At 43.9% G+C, this 23,220-nt stretch overlaps 2 protein-coding genes across 7 annotated transcripts in view; one reads left to right on the top strand and one right to left on the bottom strand.

Annotated features, from left to right (window-relative positions):
* The window catches only part of MCMBP (minichromosome maintenance complex binding protein), a 38,055-nt gene extending 20,003 nt beyond the window's left edge, over positions 1–18,052 (bottom strand). For 2 of the 3 annotated variants that reach the window (XM_012103025.4, XM_027960309.2), the window contains exons 1-2: positions 17,716–18,052; positions 249–334 (exon numbers count right to left, since the gene is read on the bottom strand). In XM_012103025.4, the coding sequence (XP_011958415.2) occupies positions 249–334; positions 17,716–17,773 (144 nt within the window). In that variant the 5' untranslated portion in view covers positions 17,774–18,052. Of the gene's footprint in view, positions 1–248; positions 335–4,526; positions 4,594–17,715 lie in introns of all 3 variants that reach the window. The other variant, XM_042238513.1, reaches the window with a different exon arrangement.
* Positions 18,053–18,069: 17 nt separating this feature from the next.
* The window catches only part of SEC23IP (SEC23 interacting protein), a 54,084-nt gene continuing 48,933 nt past the window's right edge, over positions 18,070–23,220 (top strand). For all 4 annotated transcript variants that reach the window (XM_042238511.2, XM_042238510.2, XM_060404761.1 and 1 more), the window contains exon 1: positions 18,070–18,409. In XM_042238511.2, the coding sequence (XP_042094445.1) occupies positions 18,226–18,409 (184 nt within the window). In that variant the 5' untranslated portion in view covers positions 18,070–18,225. The remainder of the gene's footprint in view (positions 18,410–23,220) is intronic.

Below are 23,220 nucleotides of genomic sequence, written 5' to 3' on the forward strand. Positions count from 1 at the left end.
TTGCCCTTTTTTTTTTTCCCACAGTCAGTTACTGCCACCTACAGGTGCCAGTACAGAAGCATTTATTTGCTTGAATTTAAATTGCAAGAGACCAAAATCTTTTAATACATATGCACTTAAGGCAGAGGGCGGTACACGTTAATTTATATATTTTTAAGTTATATGTGGATCACTACTGTGAGAAATTGGAAGTCTGCCCAACCCTTGCCCGCCCACCCACCCCCAGCAAACAGCAATAACAAGCTTACCCATTTAGGAGCATTATTCTCCTTCAGCTTTTCCTTAAAATAGTCTATTACTTTCTTCTCCCAGTCAGGATTAACCCCATTTTGAGCTGAAAGAAAAATATACTTTTCAAAGCTGAAGGTACATTAGTTTAGGGTGCCTTATTGGAAGCGCTGCACAAGACACCAGAAGCTGATATGACAGTTGGGGTGAGGCTGAGCCCCTGCGGGCTCTCAGGTGCTAACAGTTTCCCAAGAGCTCTTCCACAGTGAGAGATGAGGCCCCAGACAGAGCAGCACAGGAACCATCACCTGAAAAGCACTCTGCTGCTTGAAAACATTTTAATACAGATTTAAAACACTTTTACAATCACCCTGAAATGGAAAGCAGAGCATGTTCTTCTTCTACTGTTTTTAACTTTTTATTTGGGAATAATTTCAAACTTCCAAAAAGTCACAATAAAAATTACAAAGAACACCTGTACCCTTGCCCCCATTTACTTTATTATTCGCTTGCTCTCTCTCCCTCTCCCACATTTTTCTCACTTGAGCTTACATTACACACACATCATTTATTTTTACCTTTAAATAGTACTTGGGCTTCCCTGGTGGCTCAGCTGGTAAAGAATCCGCCTGCAATGCAGGAGACCTGGGTTTGATCCCTGAGTTGAGAAGATCCCCTGGAGAAGGGAAAGGCTACCCAACTCCAGTATTCTGGCCTGGAGAATTCCATGGACTGTATAGTCCAAGGGGCCGCAAAGAGTCGGACGCGACTGAGCGACTTTCACTTAAATAGTACAGTGTGTTTCCTAAGAATAAGGAGATTATCTTACATAACCACGGTACTTGCTATCAATCTCAGGAAATTCGAAATCAATACCAAACTCTTTTTACCAAGCCTACCACACATATTCCAGCTAGTCTCCCGACCCATCACTATTGTCTCCTGTATTTTTTCCACTTCAGTGCATATTCAGTTTAGGATCGCAGCCTGCTTTCTGCTATCAATTTTTTCTTTTCAATCTTTTTCTACTCCGGAACAGTTCCTCAATCTTTATCTTTTACGACACTGATAATGAAGAATACAAACCCATTATAAAAAAACAGCATGTTCCTCACTGGGTCTGTCTGATGTTTCTTTATGCGTGGACTGCGGTTACGCGTTACCAGTCAGAGTGCTACGTAAGCATGTGGTGTCCTGGAACGGTTGTATGCGCTTCATTGAGACAGGAGATGCTCATCTTCTCTCCACGCATGACGTTAATTTTCACCACCCAGTAAAAGTGACAGCCAAGTTCTCCACAGCAGTCACTTCCGCCCTCTCCCCTCTAGTAAGCAATCTACAGGAGATGCCTCAGGACCAAACAAGTAATTTTCATGAAACTTGCCCTGCTCCCAAGATTCAGCACACCTCTACCTCTTGCAACGATGATTGCAAAATAAGAAAAAGGTGTTTTTAATGTCATATTAAGGATAAGAAACCAGCTTTTGAAAAACTATGGGAACTGGCCAAGACTAAAAAGTGAATCATCAAAAAAAAAAAAAAAAAAAAACCAACCAGGAATATATATATACGCATGTTTTCATGAATTAGAACTACCTAACCAGACCTTTGCCAACAAAGGTCCGTCTAGTCAAGGCTATGGTTTTTCCAGTGGTCATGTATGGATGTGAGAATTTGACTGTGAAGAAAGCTGAGGGCCGAAGAATTGATGCTTTTGAACTGTGGTGTTGGAGAAGACTCTTGAAAGTCCCTTGGACTGCAAGGAGATCCAACTAGTCCATTCTAAAGGAGATCAGTCCTGGGTGTTCATTGGAAGGACTGATGCTAAAGCTGAAACTCCAATACTTTGGCCACCTCATGTGAAAGACCCTGATGCTGGGAGGGATTGGGGGCAGGAGGAGAAGGGGATGACAGAGGATGAGATGGCTGGATGGCATCACTGATGGACATGGGTTTGAGTAAACTCCAGGAGTTGGTGATGGACAGGGAGGCCTGGTGTGCTGCGATTCATGGGGTTGCAAAGAGTCGGACACGACTCAGAGACTGAACTGAACTGAACCAGAGCTGGTCAATACTTCCAACAATGCATGGGTACCATATACATCACACAAGTGCTATGGAAATGTGGTGTAAAGGAATTTTGTCTTTATTTGTTATGCAGCTGGTTCTGTTAGAAACACTCATAAGATCCTGGTAACACCTGCTGTAGCAGATTCCTAATGCTTTCACTTAACTGAGCAAACGACAGTTATTAAAAAGCACTCGTGGAGGTGAAAGTGCCTTCTGTGATTCTGACTGCAGTGAGGGTTAAATCCTTGTGTGTGTATGTTAGTCATCATGTCCATCGCTTTGCAACCCCATGGACTGCAGGCCGCCAGGCTCCTCTATCCATGGGATTTCCCAGGCAAGAATACCAGAGTGGGTTGCTATGTCCTTCTCCAGGGCATCTTCTCAATCCGGGTCTCTTGCATTGCAGATGGATTCTTTACCAACTGAGCTAGAGCAAAGCCCCCAAGGGTTAAATCTACTCCTAGTAAACTGGTCCTCAAAGTGCAGCTTCCCAGACTGGCAGCACTAGCACCACCTGAGCAGCTGTTAGCAAAGCTGGGAGCCCATCCCAGAACCACTGAATGAGAAGCCCTGGAGGTGAGGCCTAGCAGTTCATGCTTTAAGATACCCTCTAGGTGATTCTGGTGCACACTGAAACTTGAGAAGCACTGCTCTACTAAACGCATGCCGACAAAGGATCACTGAATGGGGCTGGGGGGACTAGACTGGGTATTTCTGCTTCTAGTCAAAACGGATGTTTCCTACAAGCAGACATGACCACCAACACCACCATTCTGACTGCATCTGTGTAAGAAGGTTGAATACACCACATCACAGGCGATGAAACTACATTAAAGAGTGACTAGGAAGCAGCAAGTTACTGCGAAGTAACTTACATGTTATGAAATGTTAACAAAACATCTGGTACTGCTGAACAATTTAAGGACTGAAGCAGACAATTCCAAAATTCTCAGGAGTACAGTAACTACCCATTATGTATTAAGCCTACTTTATGCCCAGCACTCTGCCAGGTGCTATCAGGATCCTTAGACTTGAAGGAAGTTAGGAGAAGGCGATGGCACCCCACTCCAGTACTCCTGCCTGGAAAATCCCATGGATGGAGAAGCCTGGTAGGCTGCATGCAGTCCATGGGGTTGCGAAGAGTCAGACATGACTGAGTGACTTCCCTTTCACTTTTCACCTTCATGCATTAGAGAAAGAAATGGCAACCCACTCCAGTGTGCTTGCCTGGAGAATCCCAAGGACGGGGGAGCCTGATGGGCTGCTGTCTATGGGGTCACACAGAGTCGGACGCGACTGAAGTGACTTAGCAGCAGCAGCAGAGCTAAGACAGGGCTTCCCAGGTGGCTCAGTGGTAAAGAATCCTCCTGCCAATGCCGGAGACGTGGGTTCGATCCCTGGCTTGGGAAGATATCCTGGAGGTGCATGCAAGCACATGAGAGCTAAGATAAACTATGGGCAGAATAGCAGGCAAAAGCAAAGAGAAGAAAATAATGAAAGTCAAAATATTTCAGAGCGGGCTTCTGAAAGAGGTGGTGTTTGAGCCAGGCCTGGGAAGAGAGGCATAATGGAACCATGTTGAGGTATGAGGGGTGGGCATATTGCAGACACAGGGCATTCTGGGGGAGGCAACAGTAATAGTAAGCCAGAGACAAGGACGGACATACCGGAAATTCAAATACACGAGCACAAAGTGGCTGGAAAAGAACAAAGCTAACGAACAAAAGGAAGATGAGACCAAACACATCACAGAGTTTTCAATGCCAGGCTACAGATCCACTCTCTGTTCATCAACAATTCACCTTTACATTCCCAGGCTCTAACAAGGGCCTGGGACACAGCTCCTGGAATCAGAGAAGTAAACATTAAACAGACAAAACATTGAGAAAAATCGGCTGTTTCGCAAGACTAGCACCCATTTCCCCTTTATCTAGCAAGTGCCTCTCCTGAGGAGGAACCACAGCACCCGCACTCTCAGCCCCAGGGCGGACCTGACAGAGGCCTCACAGTAGTTCTGATGATCAGGTTAGGGGGGGCCTCAGTCAAGGACAACCCCAGGTATAAGGCTCAGCAGCTGGGTCCAACAAATCCTACAGCTGCCTGTGGCCACAATGACCGAGGTCTGTCTGAAAACGAAGCCATCCCAGGGGAAAGTGGAGTAGAGAGGCTGATTTCTGAAGTATTTGGCTGTAGTTGAGCCAGACATTAGCCCACTCAGGAACTGTTACCTGAAACAACGTGTTCATCTTCCTTGGTTTAAGCAGAATCGACTTAGGCCACGGGCAACCAAGAATCCTGTTGAGCACATACATATCACTATCATCCTTCTCATGAATTCCTGGCCGTCTGAACGTGGGCACCCCTGCACTCTCTTGCCCTAGTTTAAGTGGTCAGAGCAACTGAGGAACAAAAGACAGACACACTTTTACACTCTCACCGACAGCCTATGAGAGATCCAGTGCTCTGCCTCAATACTTCATCTTGTCAATCTTTTTAATACCCATCATATACCAAATTAATGTTTTTGTTTCTAGTGTGACATAGACATCAAGGCTCATTTTTTTCCAGAAAGATATCTATTTGTTCCAGCCTTATTTAAAGGACTTTCTAGTGGTAAACTGCTTTGGCAAACGGAGTAACAATTAACTGTCACACAATTACCAAAGAGAAAACATGCGAAAAAATAACCACTCACTCAACATATGCCACAAAACCATGGTCAAGGAGAAGGAACTTCACTCATACACTGTCAATCTTTCCTCCTACAGAATTAGCAAACTTGCATGGGTCCGAGTCCATCATTGATGAGAAATAGATGCTGTAATTGGGGAAAGTCTTCTCACTGGCCCTCAGCAGCAACAGATGAGATTTTTTAAAATAAGTAAATTGCCGTGGTACTACTGTCAAACTCAACTCCTGTTTTTACGTTACCGTATTCTGTTAAACTGGTAAGAGTTGTCTATCCTTATGCCAATACCATATTGTCTTAATCACTATAGCCTGACAGCAAGTCTTAAAATTAGGTAGTGACGTTCTTCATCTTCGCTTTAAAGTTTGTCTTGATTATTCTAGATTCTAAACATTTCTAAGTAATTCTGAGGAACATCTGAAAACGACTACTGAAATTTTTATAAGATTATATTTTGATGTTTAAGTTTCAGTTTGATTATATACTGCATATATAGATTTGAGGAGAACTAAGATATATGTCCCTTGGACTGCAAGAAAGTCCAACCAGTCCATCCTAAAGGAGATCAGTCCTGGGTGTTCACTGGAAGGACTGATGCTAAAGCTGAAACTCCAATACTTTGGCCACCTCATGCAAAGAGTTGACTCACTGGAAAAGACCCTGATGCTGGGAGGGATTGGGGGCAGGAGGAGAAGGGGATGACAGAGGATGAGATGGCTGGATGGCATCACTGACTCGATGGACATGAGTTTGAGTGAACTCCAGGAGTTGGTGATGGACAGGGAAGCCTGGCGTGCTGCGATTCATGGGGTCGCAAAGAGTCGGACAGGACTGAGCGACTGAACTGAACATGTAAGAACTTGACCTGCTGTTGCTGACTTTTAAGACTGAAGGGGGCCACAACACAAGAAATTAGCCAAACTCTGCTGCTGCTGCTGCTAAGTCACTTCAGTCGTGTCCGACTCTGTGCGACCCCTGAGACGGCAGCCCACCAGGCTCCCCCGTCCCTGGGATTCTCCAGGCAAGAACACTGGAGTGGGTTGCCATTTCCTTCTCCAATGCCGAAAGTGAAGAGTCAAAGTGAAGTCGCTCAGTCGTGTCCGACCCTCAGCGACCCCATGGACTGCAGCCTACCAGGCTTCTCCATCCATGGGATTTTCCAGGCAAGAGTACTGGAGTGGGGTGCCATTGCCTTCTCCAGCCAAACTCTAGAAGCAGTGAAAAAGGCAAGGAAACAAGAGTATCCCCTAGAGGCTGCAGAAAGGAAGGCAGACCTATGAACCCCTTGACTTTATCCCAGTGACACCCACATCAGACTCTGGCCTCCAGAACTGTAAGATAATACATCTGTGTAACAAACGCTGGAGAGGGTGTGGAGAAAAGGGAGCCCTCTTACACTGTTGGTGGGAATGTTAAGTTGGTATAGCCACTATGGAAAACAGTTTGGAGGTTTTTCAAAAAAAACCCTAAAAATTAGAGTTGCCACATGAACCAGCAATCCCACTCCTGGGCATATACTGGGACAAAACTATAGTTCAAAAAGATACAGCATCCTGTGACAAATCATAACGGAAAAGAATATTAAAAACAATATAAGTATATTATACATATAACTGAATCACTTTCCTATACACAGAAATTAACACAACACTGCAAACCAACCCTATTACAATAAAAAATAAATTTATGTTGCTTTAAGCAATTAAATTTGTGGTAATTTATTACAGCAGAAATAGGAAATTAATAGTGTATTTTTAAAAGAACTGGTCTATTTCATCCAAGTTGTTGAATTTATATCCACAAAGCTGTCTGTATTACTCTTCGCCTGTCTGTATTACTCTTCCCGTCTGTATTACTCTTCCCCTATCTGTATTACTCTTCACCTGTCTGTATTACTCTTTCCCTGTCTGTATTACTCTTCGCCTGTATTACCTTCGCCTGTCTATTACTCTTCGCCTGTCTGTATTACTATTCCCCGTCTGTATTACTCGTCGTCTGTATTACTCTTTGCCTGTCTGTATTACTCTTCCCTGTCTGTATTATTCTTCCCCTGTCTGTATTACTCTTCCCCGTATTACTCTTTGCCTGTATTACTCTTCCCTGTCTGTATTACTCTTCCCCGTATTACTCTTCGCCTGTCTGTATTACTCTTCGCCTGTATTACTCTTCCCTGTATTACTCTTCCCTGTCTGTATTACTCTTCCCCGTATTACTCTTCCCTGTCTGTATTACTCTTCGCCTGTCTGTATTACTCTTCCCTGTCTGTATTACTCTTCGCCTGTCTGTATTACTCTTCCCCTGTCTGTATTACTCTTCCCCTGTCTGTATTACTCTTCCCCTGTCTGTATTACTCTTCACCTGTCTGTATTACTCTTCCCCATATTACTCTTCGCCTGTCTGTATTACTATTCCCTGTCTGTATTACTCGTCGTCTGTATTACTCTTCCCCGTATTACTCTTTGCCTGTCTGTATTACTCTTCCCTGTCTGTATTACTCTTCACCTGTCTGTATTACTCTTCGCCTGTATTACTCTTTGCCTGTCTGTATTACTCTTCCCGTCTGTATTACTCTTCCCCTATCTGTATTACTCTTCACCTGTCTGTATTACTCTTTCCCTGTCTGTATTACTGTTCGCCTGTCTGTATTACTCTTCCCCGTATTACTCTTTCCCTGTCTGTATTACTCTTTACGCGTCTGTATTACTTTTTCCCTGTCTGTATTACTCTTCGCCTGTCAGTATTACTCTTCCCTGTCTGTATTACTCTTCGCCTGTCTGTATCACTATTCCCTGTCTGTATTACTCGTCATCTGTATTACTCTTCGCCTGTCTGTATTACTATTCCCTGTCTGTATTACTCTTCGCCTGTCTGTATTACTCTTCGCCTGTCTGTATTACTCGTCGTCTGTATTACTCTTTGCCTGTCTGTATTACTCTTCCCTGTCTGTATTACTCTTCCCCTGTCTGTATTACTCTTCGCCTGTATTACTCTTCCCTGTCTGTATTACTCTTCCCTGTCTGTATTACTCTTCGCCTGTCTGTATTACTCTTCCCTGTCTGTATTACTCTTCCCCTGTCTGTATTACTCTTTCACATCTCTAATGGTATCTGCTCTTTCAAAATAGTACAGCGACTCTGGAACACAGTTTCGCAGTTTCATACAGGGGCTTCCCAGGTGGCACTAGGGATAAAGAACCTGCCTTCCAATGCAGGAGACACAGAGATGCAGGTTCAATCCCTGAGCCAGGAAGATTCCCTGGAGGAGGACATGGCCAAAAATAAAAGGGATTCTCTTGTTATTCCCATTTTACAGATGATAAAGTTGAGGTAAAGAAAAGTTAATTGACATGTTCACGCTCAAGGTTAGGAAGTAGGAGAGGTCAAACAGTGACCTACTACAGAAGTGTTAGGAGTAGTCTAGCCTAAGTGCTAGCAATAGGAGATAGCTTTCCTGCAGAGAATCTAAAAATTATAAAACCAACTAAAATCCATTCCACTTCTACCATCACTATGAATTAACCATTCTAAACAATGTCATTGATCAACTATTTTTCCTTTGAAAACCTTCTGCTGGTATAAATCCTGAACAACTGCTGACTACTGCGAGGTTTTAATACAGACTTCCCCAGTGGCTCAGATGGTAAAGAATCTGCCCACAACGCAGGAGACCCAAATTCGATCCCTGGGTCGGGAAGATCCCCTGGAGATGGGAATGGCTGCTCACTCCAGTATTCTTGCCTGGAGAATTCCACGGACAGAGAAGCCTGGAGGGCCTACAGTCCATAGGGCTGCAATTACTACATTTTTACTATTTACCCTTTAATAAATATCTCATTTGGCACAGAAGTTTATTTGAAGAACCTCTGTTACATTTTGTGACCCCATGGACGGGCTCCTCTGTCCTTCACTATCTCCCAGAGTTTGCTCAAAATTCATGTACACTGAGCTGGTGATGCTATCTAACCATCTCAGCCTCTGTTATATACTTAGCTCCCAAAACAGACTCAGCCACATGCATTTGTCTGGACAGTGAATTTCTAAGAGGTACGTGTGTGCATGCCCAGTCATGGCTAACCCTTTGCGACACCAGGGACTGTAGCCTGCCAGGCTTCTCTGCCTGCGTAAATTTTTCAGACAAGAATACTGGAGTGGGTAGCCATTTCCTTCTCCAGGGGACCTTCCCAATTGAGGGCTTAAAACCTGCATTTCCTGCACTGGCAGACGGATTCTGTACTACTGAGCCACCTGGGAAGCCCTCTAAATGGTACGGAATAGTCCAAACTTGGTTAGAGCAGTGAGCATCCCCCAAGCCCTATGGTACTCTGGAGTCCTACAGGTATACGAAAGATTTTAAATAAACGAACAATAACCCAGTGACTGTAAAGATGAAGGAGAACTTGAATTATTTCAATTCTATCTTCCATGGGACAACTTGAACAGCTTTTTATGTTTAATATTTTAAACAGTGAAGTAGTATGAATTGAGAGGTACAGTGGGTGCAAATTTTGCTCATAAGTGAACATTTTACTGAATCTGAATCGTATCTTAATATAGAAATATATTCTTCTTAAGGGCCTGCTTCCCTGGTAGCTCAGCTGGTAAAGAATCCACCTGCAATGCAGGAGACCCCGGTTGATTCCTGGGTTGCAAAGATCCCCTGAAGAAGGGATAGGCTACCCACTCCAGTATTTATGAGTTTCCCTGGTGGCCCAGACCGTAAAGAATCTGCCTGCAATGTGGAAGACCTGGGTTCGATCCCTGGGTTAGGAAGATCCCCTGGAGAAGGGCATGGCAACCCACTCCAGTATTCTTGCCTGGACAATCCCCATGGACAGAGGAGCATGGTGGGCTACAGTCCATGGGGTCTCAAAGAGTCAGACTGGGCAATTAAGCATAGCACATTTTCTTAAACAGCTATTTGTTTTACAGGAAAGAATGAATCAAGAACATCAGTGGAAAGTTAGTAACATCAGTGGAAAGATTTCTAGTTTGTGTCTTTTATAGATGTTTCAGTTTTATCAAAATTCATTTATAATTAAACTGTTTATATAAAATATCATTATATTGAATTATGACTAAAAGACCAAAATTCAAACTATTTAGTAGGTATAAACACTATTCAGTAAATAGTTGAGCTTAAAAAATTCATTAATTATACAATTAATAAAGATTATTCAAATCTAAAGTGTGGTACCTGTACCAACATGAAACAACGTCGTCATAACAGAACTCAACAACCACAAAAAAAATTCCAAAATAAGCAGGGATGAGGAAGAAGTTGATAGAAGCAATGTCTAGATTGAATTTGAAATATGTAATTACCTTAAACACTGCACATAGCTTCATTTCATGATTATTACTGAAAATAATTTTGTAGTATAAAGAAGTTATTAAGTTGCTCAGTCATGTCCGACTCTTTGCGACCCCATGGACTGTAGCCCACCAGGCTCCTCTGTCCATGGGATTCTCCAGGCAAGAATACTGGAGTGGGTTGCCATTTCTTTCTAAAGGAAGTATTAAAAAATGATTACAGCTAAATGCCCTGGGTACGGCCGTGTAGCTAAGAAGCAGTTTGGCGTTAGAATCTGACATCTTTACTATTCTCTACTACCCAAAGAATTAAATGCACTACAGATTCAATGCAATCCCCACCATAATGCCAACTGCCTTTTTGGCAGCAATGACAGATTCTGAATTCATATGGAAATACAAGGGATTCTGAAGAGTCAAAACAATCTTTAAAAAAAAAGAGCAAGGACAAAGTTGGAGGACTCATGCTTCATCATTTTAAAACTTGCTACAAAGCTACGGTAATCAAGACAACATAGTACCGGCAGAAGGGTAAACATACAGATCAACCGAATGGGACGGAGAGTTCAGAAATAACGCTATGCATCAACGGTCAACTGATACATACACATATACACACACAGTTTTTAAAGGAAAAAAAAAAAAAAGCTGCCAAACTGAATCAGTGGGGAAAGAATAGTCTTTTTCAACAAAAAGTACTGGGGGAGCTTCCAGGCTGGTGGAGGCAGCCACATGCTGAAAAGGCAGCACAGTGAAGTTCCATGCAGACAAAAGCTGTCCACAAGCAACCCTACCAGACCTTGCCCTACGCTCCTTTTCATCTGCGTACTCTATGAGATCCTTCAAAATAAACTGGCAAATGTTAAAACACACACACACAAGGTGCTGTGACGATTAGATGCGCACATGCAAAAGAATGAATCTGAATCTCTACTTCATACCATCATCCACAAAAATTAATTCAAAATGGATCCAAGACCTAAATGTAAGGAGCTAAAACTACAAAATTCTAAGAAAGAACACAGATATATATCTTTATGACCTTGCATCAGACAATAGTTTCTTAAATATGGTACCAAAAGCATAAGCAACTAAAGGAAAAATAAATTGGACATCATCAAAATGAAAAATCTGCATCAGAAGATGTTATCAAGAAAGCAAAAAGGCAATTTATAGAACAGGTGAAAATATTTCTAAAACATGTATCTGATAAGGGTCTAATATACAGAATATATAAAGAACTCTTATAATGCAATAATACAAGACAAAACCCCAATTAAAAAATCTGCAAAGGGGAATTCCCTGGAGGTGCAGTGGTTAGGATTCTGGGCTTTCACTGCCAAGGGCATGGGTTCAATCCCTGGTCAGGGAACTAAGATTTGAGAAGCAGCTGCATGGTGTGGTCAAAAAATAAAAATCTGAAAAGAATCTGAAAAGACATTTCTCCAAATAAGATATACAAAAGGCCTATATGCATATGAACAGATACAATATACTATTACATTACAGTAATGCAAATTGAAATCATAATGAGATATCACTTGACCCCGATTAGAATGGCTATTATTAAGAAGAGGTTGAAGTGGACTGGAGAAATTGGAACCCTCATACTTTGCTGGTGGAAATGTAAAATGGTGCAGATACTTTGGGGAAAAGTTCTAACATGAAATTACCATATGGCCCAGCAATCGTACACAGAGGCATATTCCCAAGAGAACTGAAAACATGTCTTCCCACAAAAACCATGCGTATTTATAGCAGCACTATTCACAACAGCCAAGTGTCCACCTATGGAGAAATGGATAAACAACACACGGCATATTCATGCTATGGAGTACTGTTTGCAGTCGTGGAAAGGAAGGTAGCACTGACACACGCTACAACATGCATGAACCTTGACAGCATTATGCGATGTTAAAGAAACCAGACACAGGAGGCCAGAAGCTGCATGACTCCCTTCACATGAAATGTCCAGACGAGGTAAACCACGGACAGAAGTCAATGAGTGGTTTTAAGAGGATGGTGGATGGGGCAGTCGAGAGTGACTGCTAACATATACGGGGCTTCTTTCTGGGGTAACAGTAACGATGTGCTGATGGCTGCACGTTCACAATGAATAAACTAAAAACCACTGAACTGTACATTTTTAAATGGTGAATTTTATGTTATATATCAATGCAAAAAAAAAAAAAAAGGAAACAGTTAAAGTGGGACCCTCAGTGGGAGAAAAGCAGCACACGCTTACTCATTTTATACTGTAACACTGTTTTTTAACCATATGCAAGTTATTACTCAATAATTTAAAAATTCATATACATACACATGTATCCTGCTGCTGCTGCTAAGTCTCTTCCGTCGTGTCCGACTCTGTGCGACCCCATAGACGGCAGCCCACCAGGCTCCCCCGTCCCTGGGATTCTCCAGTCAAGAACACTGGAGTGGGTTGCCATTTCCTTCTCCAATGCATGAAAGTGAACAGTGAAACTGAACTTGCTCAGTCGTGTCCGACTCTTAGCGACGCCATGGACTGCAGCCCACCAGGCTCCTCTGCCCATGGGATTTTCCAGGCAAGAGTACTGGAGTGGGATGCCATCGCCTTCTCCGATACACATGTGTATATCTATACGTGTGTGTGTGTGTCTATGTGTGTATATATACATGCCTTTTGCCATGGCTCTCCAATCCATTCTTCCCTGAGAACTTCCCCCAGTGGTGAGGTGTGGGCCTCAGTAGTTATGACCATCCATTAACACTGCTCTGGCAGTGGCTGACTGGCCCATGAGTGAACCACTGACTCCATGCTGGGCCAATCAGATCCTCTAACACTAAAATCTGGGATTAAGATAAAGATGCTGGAACTTCTCTGGTGGCTCATCTGCTAAGACTCTGCCCTCCCCATACAGGGTGCCCAGGATTGGACCCTGGTCGGGGAACTAGATCCCACATGCCTCAGCTAAAGGCTTGCATGCCGCAACAAATACTGAAGGTCCTGCATGCTGCAACTGAGACCGGGCATAGCCAAAAAAAATATTTTTGGAAAAAATAAAGATGCTAGCTCAAGTGGGTTGGAACTAGAGAAAGGTAAAGTTTGTGTGCAGAAATGAACATAGCCTAGGGGAGAAAACTGAGATGTCCTGCTTGGCTGGATTTCTGCCAGCTTTCCAATTTCACTCAGTAGTCTCTTGGGTTACCAAACCACCTGCCCTGCCTTTGGGTTCTATAGCCTTAAAACAAATCACTTTTTTTTCAATGGCCTAACAGAGGCCTGAATATTCACTGGAAGGACAACACTGAAGCTGAAACTCCAATACTTTGGCCACCTGATGTGAAGAACTGACTCATTTGAAAAGACCCTGATGCTGGGAAAGATTGAAGGTGGGAGGAGAAGGGGACAACAGAGGATGAGATGATTGGATGGCATCACTGACTAATGGACATGAGTTTGAGTAAGCTCTGGGAGTTGGTGATGGACAGGGAAGCCTGGCGTGCTGCAGTCCATGGCGTTGCAGAGTTGGACATGACTGAGCGACTGAACAAGGGCCAGGTGGCAGGAAGGTCCAAGGTGGGTACAGACAAAAAGGAATGAACTATTTATTGGATTAGAATCATGGTGACAACAGAAAAGCAGACAGACTTTTAGATGATTTTACTATTGCTTGAAATTCTCTAAAATCCTAGTGATAAGATACTACTCCCTTCTCTCCTCCACACATCAGTGACCTTTTTCTTCTAAGAGCTAGTCTATTTCTAGTTCTGTTAGATATGACCAAAGTGCCTTGAATATAACTGCAACTAATGATCTTGACCCAACCAAAAATCTGAACATCAAGAAATCTGAGTTGATAAGCATTCCTACTTATTCTGAAATTAAAGCAGTTATTAATTCAAGTGAATAAAAAATCCTTTTTTAAAATAAAAAAAAGATTAAAAGAAAAAAGTATACAAAACTTTTTTTTTTCTCTTCTCATTTACAACACCTGCTTCTGCTAAGGGAAGCAAGTTGTCACAGGTTACTAATGAACAATCACTGCGGGGACCAAGCCATCGGCACTATGCACATAACAGAGCTTAGTATGAGCTTCCCCGGTGGCTCAGATGGTAAAGAATGCGCCTGCAATGCAGGAGACTGGGGTTTGGTCCCTGGGTTGGGAAGTTGCCCTGGAGAAACAAACAGCAACCTACTCCAGAATCCCATGGACAGAGGAGCCCAGCGGGCTACAGTCCATGAAGTCGCAGAGTCGGACACGACTGAGCGATTAACACACACACACACAGAGCTCAATAAAGTATTTCTAAATCTTAAGTCTATGGACCTCAATGCTCTGTATATAAAATCTTTTAGAAACTGGAATGGAAACAGAAAAAGCATTTATGAAAGCTTACAGGGAAAAACTTACATGTGAACAATTGTAATATGGCAGATACAAATTCAAAATACACACTGGTTCACAAAGATGAATTATGATTCATATAGTTGTGATTGTGGTCACTAAGAGAATTTCAAAGTTTCTTATTTGAACCAAGAAAAAAGAATTACAATTTGCATGTGAAAGTAACTCATACCTGGTATGATCATATTCTCTGAACCAATATAATGTCCACCAAGACTGTCTTTAGTTAAGATTTGTAGTGACAGTAACCACCCTAGTTTGCACCATTTCTGACTGATTAATCAGTCTTTTCTCTGCTCAACAAATATGCACAGAGCACTCTTTTTAAAAAAATCTTATTTTATTTTTTGGCTGAGGAGCATGCGGGATCTTGGTCCCCTAACCAGGCATTGAACCTGTGTTCTGTACATTGCAACTGCGAAGCCTTAACCCCTGGACCACCAGAAAATCTCTCATGGAGCATTTTCGATGTACAGGTATATTCTAGACAAATAACAGATACACATCCTAAAATCCCCAGGGTTAAAACATAGCCAAGGAACCCAGGAAACGAGTGATTTCAACAACATGCTTTACAAGTTAATTTTCAGGCTTCACAGGATCCTATAATTACATGCAGCAGAAGTTACCCAACTCAGGTTCCCAAAGAAGAGTAAGATTTAGCCAGGAAAACAGAAGTGGGAGAGGAAGTCTTGACCAGGCAAAGGAAACAGCCTATGCAGAAAGCCTAGTGGCGTGGTTTAAGATCAGAGAACTGGAAGAAGGTTCAGTGTGAGGGGGAATACCGTGATGAGGTCTGAGAGCTGGGCAATGTGCCTGCCCAGTTGTGTCTGACTCTTTGTGACCCTATGGACTGCAGACTGCCAGCCTTCTCAGTCCATGGGATTTCGCCAGGAAGAACACTGGAGTGGGGTTGCCATTTCCTTCTCCAAGGGATCTTCCTGACCCAAGGATCAAACCTTCATCTCCAGGGTCGCCTGCATCACAGGTGAATTCTTTACCACTGAGACACCAGAGCTGGGCAGGGGTGGGGCCAAAAGGCCTCATAAACCACAAAAGATGAGTATACTTTTCTCTCTGGGCGAAAATGGATTTACAACAATTTCCTATTAGACCAAAAAGAGTCTACAAGTTTAACACCTCACTTCTCACACAAACATACCTGTAATGTTGTTGTTATAAAGCTATCCAATCCCATATATTCACAGTGATAGGAAAATATAGCAAGAATATACATTATATATCAAAGCAGCTTCTACAAAAACATCATGACTGTAAGACAGGATTAGTTTCTTCTCTGCAAGACACAATCTGTATGAGAATAAGACATTCTAGAGGAAAAACACATCAACAAGGTCCAGGTCATCAACAAAACACAAACTTCAGAAAATACTGTAGAGCCAGCATTTTATATCCAAATTACACCTACTATACTATAATGAGTTGTTTGCCTCTTAGGGTCCTACAAGCAGGAGACAAAATCTGACACAAATACATTCAAATATATACTAAATATAAAATCATCTCATTTATCCAGCCAGACTAGGACATGGATATTTCTCTTAAATTTTCTAAACATCAATTAAGCACCAAAACTTACTTACTTTTGAATGATTTTCCCTAAAAAGTGTCTCTGTGTCTGCACCCTCTTAAACCTACTGTGCAATTTAATCTTCACTCCACATTTAAAGGCCATTATTTTGGAAAACAATTATGGGTTCTAGTATTCATTATGAGCATCAATTACCAGGATTTAGTAGAGAGACATATGCCCCTTTTTGAAAAGGGCCCTGGATGGATATACAGGGATTAAAAAAAATTTTTTTAAACACTATGTACATAGTTTGAAATTTCTCCTTTAATAGGTTGTCAGTGTTCACTGGCTACAATTTGGATGCCTACCCAGGGCTTTTCCTAATATGCTGCCTCTAGTTTCAGCCTGGGAAACCAGACAACTGAACAAGTTCAAATCACAAGGAAAACGAATAGAGTTGCTCAGTGAGCCTTTCCTGCAAGAAATACATTTTCTGCCATCCGTTTTGGCTGCTGCGGACTATTTAGCTTCTTAATAAGCGTTCACGCTAATATTCCACAAGGTCTTAAGTGAGGAAGGCCACTTTCCAAGTTCAAGTTACCTCCTGACAAGTCAGGTGTTCTGATCTTACACACTGATTCCCGGTTGGGTTTGCCTCCACCACTCCTGAGTGCAAAAGACATGCGGGGTGGGGCCAAAATGCCTAGTGAACGGCAACCAGACCTAAATTTTTCTTTGTGTACCCTACCCGAAAAGTGTCATTAACCATGACTGCAAGTGAAATTTCCTGAGCTTGCCTGCCACATGCTAAGCTCTTTCTATGCAGGAACGCATCTGAGTTCGTTCACCATTTCTTGCTAGCTCTGGCCCAAGAGGAGATGGGGAGACGAGACATGTTTTAAAGGTGTCCTAACGGAAAAAAATCTAAGTTATCACACGAAATCTTATCTCGAAAAAGGAGGATGTGTGTAACCCAGGAGTTACAGCCAACTTCTGCAGCGAGCGAGCAAGCACGCGAGCACTCCCCCCACACACCGGAAGTTTTGAAATGTCCTGCGGGCTTCCCATAGGCAAAGTGCTTTTCCCTTCAGCACATCTCTGCGGGTCCTCCCGAAAGGTTCGAGGACCCCCCAACCCCAGAGTCCGGCCGCACGCGGGGCTCAGGGTCCGCCCGCGGGGCCACGAAGGGGGAAGCGAGGCCGTCAATCACGGCCGGCAGCCGGCTCCTGGCGCCGTAACCTTGGTGGCTCGGGAGTCGCGAATCGGGCAGGTGGGAGGCACCTGCGGCCCGGGCCCGGGCAGCCGCGGCCCGGACTCTCCGGGCGGGAGGGGGTTGCCGAGCGCCGGCGGCGCAGGCCCGGCTGACCGTCTCGGCCGCTCGAGCCCTCGAGGCGGCCCCGCCTGGGCGCCGCGCGGCAGGGTCCGGGCCCCGGGGGCTCGGTGAACTCGGCGGCCCGCCCGGACCCCGCCCGCCCCCCGGGCGCCGCCACTCACCGAAGAAGCCCTGCACGATGCCCAGCGGGTGGCTGAGCCAATCCTCCCCACAGGGCATCTCGCCGACTGGCCGGAGCCGGCGCGGCCCGGGCGTCCCGCGCGCCTCTGCTCCTCGTCGGGGGCTCGGCCGCTCCTCGCCCGCGCCCTCCCACGCAGGGAAAGCCTCGCGGCGCGGGCCGCCTGGCCTCCCCGCGCCTCAGGGAACGGCGGCGGAGGCGGCGGCTGTGAGGCGCTGCCGGCCACGGGCAGGCGGCGCGTGCGGGCCCCCAGCCTCCACTTCGCACAATGGCGGGAAATAGGCGCCGCCGCCGCCGACCGCGCTGCCGGCGACCTGGGTGGAGCTCGTGCGGGGAGGGGCGGCGGGAGCGCGCAGCGCGGCCCCGCGGCGGGGAGGCGGGGCGGCCTTGCTCCGGGGAGAGGGGGTGGGGCTCGGCGGGGCGGGGCCGCGGCGGCAGGGCGGTCGCCATCTTGGAGACGGGCGAGGGGAAGGGCAGGGGTGGCCTCGCGAGCATGCCGCGTGGTTACTTGAGGGCTGCATATTGCTCGGTGTCCCTCTGCAGACTCCAAAGGAGAAACTCCCGATGTCTGGTTTATCTGTTTATAGTGGCGAGGCCTTGCGCAGGTCGGAGACCGCAACAGTCCAAGAGCACAAGCGCAAAGAGACCTCAAAGTTATCTCTGGGCAAAATTAGAAGGTAACGTTGCCTCTGGTGTCTGCCCACCTCGTCCCGCCTCTTAGTGGTTTTTTTTTTTTTTTTTTTTTGGCCAATGGCAACTCTTTTGTTTGGTTCCGTGCTAGAAACCCCCTGTAATGACTTTCCTCCACTGGATCAAGTCTTCCCTCGACTGGATCAAGACAGTGGTATCTGTACACAGAAAAGATCTGGTTAATAGTAACCTTTGAATGAGGAAATTTGGAAAATATCCAAGTTCTATAATGAAACAGCCCCTAGATCTGAAATATATCGGAAAAAACCCTCCCTCTCATAACCTGAAGTACAGCGTATTAACAGAAGGATGATCCGAATGCGATCATCTCCACTCCCTAAAAAGTGAGGAGCTGGAGAACTGAACTCGGATCTCAAGCCCTCCTTAGGGCAAAAGGGTTTATTTTGTATCTGTCACTGTGAACTAATTACATTCCTCTGAATCTGGTGGGCAAGGCTGGTTGAATACCCGGATGTGGAAACTGAAGCTATGGAGACCTGATCACGCAGAGTCGTCTGTACTATTTCGTACCATTTTACATAAGAAACTCTGGCATTCAGATATCTGTTCCTGGAACCAATTCCCTGCAATTGATACCAAGGGATGACTGTGATTGGCATATTATACTATACATCTGGCTCTTGTGAGTTTGGGTGAGCTGAGAAAACGGTTTCAAATCGTTGGCATTACTACTTTCATTCATTCATTTAGCTTAGAAGGGCTCGAGATTCCTGGTATTGAATAGAGAAATCTCCTATTTAGCTTTGTGACATACAATCTTTTAAATTATAATAATTTCAATTTGCTGTATATGAAATTGCAGCTGGACACCAATTCAGCAGTGGCTAAGAACACTTCAGCTTTTGGTTTCTCCCTCTGTAGTCAGTGATTTGTAGACAATTGTTCAGATTTAACTTTAAGAGACACTGTGATCCTACTGAAATAATGTGAATAATTTCACCCAAGATGTTTTGACACTACTAATGAGTGGTTATGAAAACTTAAAAGGCCAAGGGAAGGTCCATAAGAGTATTTCTCTATGGCAAGATTTTTTTTCCCACTGCTGGCAATCACACTTCCCCCACTCTCAAGTCTGTATTTTTAAGAAAGGCATTAAGGACTTCTGTGATGGTCCAATGGTTAAGAATTTGTTTTCCAATGCAGGGGACCCAAGTTGATCCTTCGTGGGAAACTAAAATTCCACATGCTGAGGGGCAACTAAGCTGGTGGGCTACAACTACTGAGCCCACGCACCCTAGAGCCTGTGTTCCACAAGAGAAGCCCCCCTGGACTGCAACAAAGACCCACTGCCTTCATGTTATGTCCAGTTCAGTGAGAGACTTATTACTGAATAATTATCCATTTACAACCATGATAGGTACCAGGAAAGAAAAAGTGAAGTTCTATAAAAGGATTGAATAGCACCATCTAGTCTAGTGAGGGAGGGTTTTGGGGAAAGGATCCTTCAGGGGTTTCCTGAAAATGTGACATTTTTCACTGGGACTTGAAAGATAAGTAAGAGTTAGCTAGGTGAAAAGCGTGAGGGAAAGTTATTCCAAGTCTTAAGGCAAGGAAAACAAAAACTTGAATAGAAAATTAAGAGTCACAATTTATGTCAGGACAAAGCTCTCAAGAGTATTTAACAGCATAATAATGTTAAATTAGAATATTTATCTAAGCAACATTATAATTTAACTTTAGGAAGCTAAGGGTATGAGGATGTATAGGATTCATATATGTGATAGGATAAAGAAGATTTAAACCTCATCTTAAACCTGGGAAGTCAACACACAATTCAAAGGAGAAAAAAAGGAAAACTCAGAAGTGACAATATAATATTAATTTTAAAATACAGAGATACTGAAACAATCAGCGGAAAGAATTGAATGTCGTTGCCTCCAGGATGGGGTAAAAGTTTCTTGTAAACATTTGCTTATTTTCTGTATACTTAGCATGAATTCAACCTCAGCTGCACTGAAATTTCCACTAGATTATGAGAACTTTGAAGCAGTGATTTTGGTATTTTTATGCTGTATTGTTCCCAAGTACCTAGAACAGTGTCTGACGTCATAGATGTGCAATAAATAGTTGCTGAATGGATAATGCATACTTTCCATTAAGTGCCTAAATCTCCTTTCTAAATAGGCACATTGAGTATGTTTTAATTAATTAATTATAATTTTGGCTGCTCTGGGTCTTCATTGTGGCAAGCGGGGGCTCCTCTCTCGTTGAGGTGGGTGGGCTTATTGTGGTGGCTTCTCTTGTGGTAGAGCGCAGGCTCTAGTGTGTGCAGGGTCAGTGATTGTGGGCTTAGCTGCCCCGTGGCATATGGAATCTTCCTGGAACAGGTATCAAACCTATGTCCCCTGCATTGGCAAGCGAATTCTTCACCACTTCCCCAGGGAAGTCACATCAGATATTTTTCATACATTATTTTCCCAAAGTCCTTTGTCCTATTCTAATCTGGTTTGTTGCCCTCTACTTCTGGTGCAAAACTGTCTTCTTAGGGTCTCCTACCACCATTATCCTAAAGATTCTCTTCTTTAGGATTCATCTTTTCATTGAGACTTCAAAAAAATGTTTTCTCCTTTCATGGTTGTGGAAAGGTTGTCCTGGGAAGAACATTTCCTAGCATTTCCTAGCTATGGAGTGTAGGGGAAGTTTGTTGCCTGGCTAGGAACTACATTTCTCAGGCTTCTTTGATGCTAGGCAGGGATATATGACTAGGTTTACCAAAGCAGGCAACCCACTCCAGTATTCTTGCCTGGAGAATCCCATGGACAGTGGAGCTTGGTGGGCTACAGTCCACGGGTCGCAAAGAGTCGAACACGACTGAGCGACTTCACTTTCACTTACCAAAGCAGCACAAGGGAAAGTGTATCTAGAACTTCCACTTCAATTTCTTAAGAATTTGGCCTTGGATATGTTCTTTGTTCTTTCCTGATGGATGGGGTGGTGATGTCTAGAATGACCTTGTGCTAAAGCCAGCCTAGATTTTCATATGAACATTGCATTCTGAGATAGCATTTTTTTACAGCTGCTAGCATTACTCTAAAGAAGACAAATTACTTTCAGAAGTGATGTGCTACCATAACAAAGAGAAATGCATAATGTGGCTCTAGTTTAGTGCTTGGATAGTGGATGACAATAGATGAAAGACAAAATGCCCCAGGGAATGCAGAAGATCATTGATTTGGGCTGTTGGCGACAGAGAGAACACACATTTAGGAAAGGTTTTTTTTGTTTTTTGGGTTTTTTTGCACTGGGTCTGTGTTGCTGTACACGAAGTTTCTCTAGTTGCAGGAAGTGGGGACTACTCTCTAGTTGTGGTGAGCAGGCTTCTCATTGTGGGGGTGACTTCTCTTGTTACAGAGCACAGGCTCTAGGGTACATGAGCTCAATAGTTGTGGCGCTCAGGCTTACTTGCCCCAAGGCATCATGTGGAATCTTCTAGGACCAGGGATGAACCCACATCCCCTGCAATGGCAGGGAGATTTTTAACCTCTGGACCACCAGTGACCTCCCTCAGGAACATTTTAAAGAGTTAAACTTGGAGATTTTATAAAAGAGTCACTGAGGGTGGGGTTAGTCTTATTTCGGTAAGTGCAAGAGCCTCCTTTACAGTTAGCCCTTTCTTAGAAAACAAAAGGGAGGAGTAATTTTCTTTATTTTTTGACCATGCTGTATGGCTTGCAGGATCTTAGTTTCCTGATCGGGGATTGAACCTAGGCCCCTGCAGTGAAAGCGCCAGATGCTAACCACTGGACCGCCAGGGAATTTCCAAGGAGGAATTTCTAACCATCCCTATCTTCTGGGGAGTGAGGGAAACAAATAGGAAAGTTGGCACTTAGCAATCCATTGCTCTACTCTCAGAGGATATGGGTCAGAGTTCTATTGTTAAATGCAGTCTGGTCATTGTGTATTCAGTCTCCCAGATATATTGTGCAAACCACCTATGTAATTTAAAAGTTAAATTTTAAAAAGTAAAAAGAAACAAGTAACACTTTTTAAAATAAATGAACTGACTTTCTGAATACATTTAAAAGGATAAATAGTCCTTTCAATCAGAGAAGGCAATGGCACCCCACTCCAGTACTCTTGCCTGGAAAATCCCGTGGGCGGAGGAGCCTGGTAGGCTGCAGTCCATGGGGTTGCTAGGAGTTGGACATGACTGAGCAACTTCACTTTCAATTTTCACTTTCATGCATTGGAGAAGGAAATGGCAACCCACTCCACTATTCTTGCCTGGAGAATCCCAGGAATGGGGGAGCCTGGTGGATTGCCATCTATGGGGTCACACACAGTCAGACATGACTGAAGTGACTTAGCAGCAGCAGCAGCAGCAGCAGTCCTTTCAATGGAGAGAAAAAGAACAGACATTGCTCTGGCACAGAGTGGTAACACTAATTGTAATAATATATTTAACCCAATATGGTTTTCCCTTGTGTCTCAGTTGGTAAAGAATCTGCCTGCAATGCGGGAGACATGGGTTTGATCCCTAGGTTGGGAAGATCCCCTGGAGAAGGGAAAGGCTACCCACTCCATTGTTCAAGCTGGTTTTAGAAAAGGCAGAGGAACCAGAGATCAAATTGCCAATATCTGCTGGATCATCGAAAAAGCAAGAGAGTTCCAGAAAAACATCTATTTCTGCTTTATTGACTATGCCAAAGCCTTTGACTGTGTGGATCACAAGAAACTGTGGAAAGTTCTGAAAGAGATGGGAATACAGACCACCTGACCTGCCTCTTGAGAAACCTATATGCAGGTCAGGAAGCAACAGCTAGAACAGGACATGGAA

Source organism: Ovis aries, chromosome 22 (assembly GCF_016772045.2).
Source record: "Ovis aries strain OAR_USU_Benz2616 breed Rambouillet chromosome 22, ARS-UI_Ramb_v3.0, whole genome shotgun sequence".
NCBI classification, from domain to species: domain Eukaryota; kingdom Metazoa; phylum Chordata; class Mammalia; order Artiodactyla; family Bovidae; genus Ovis; species Ovis aries.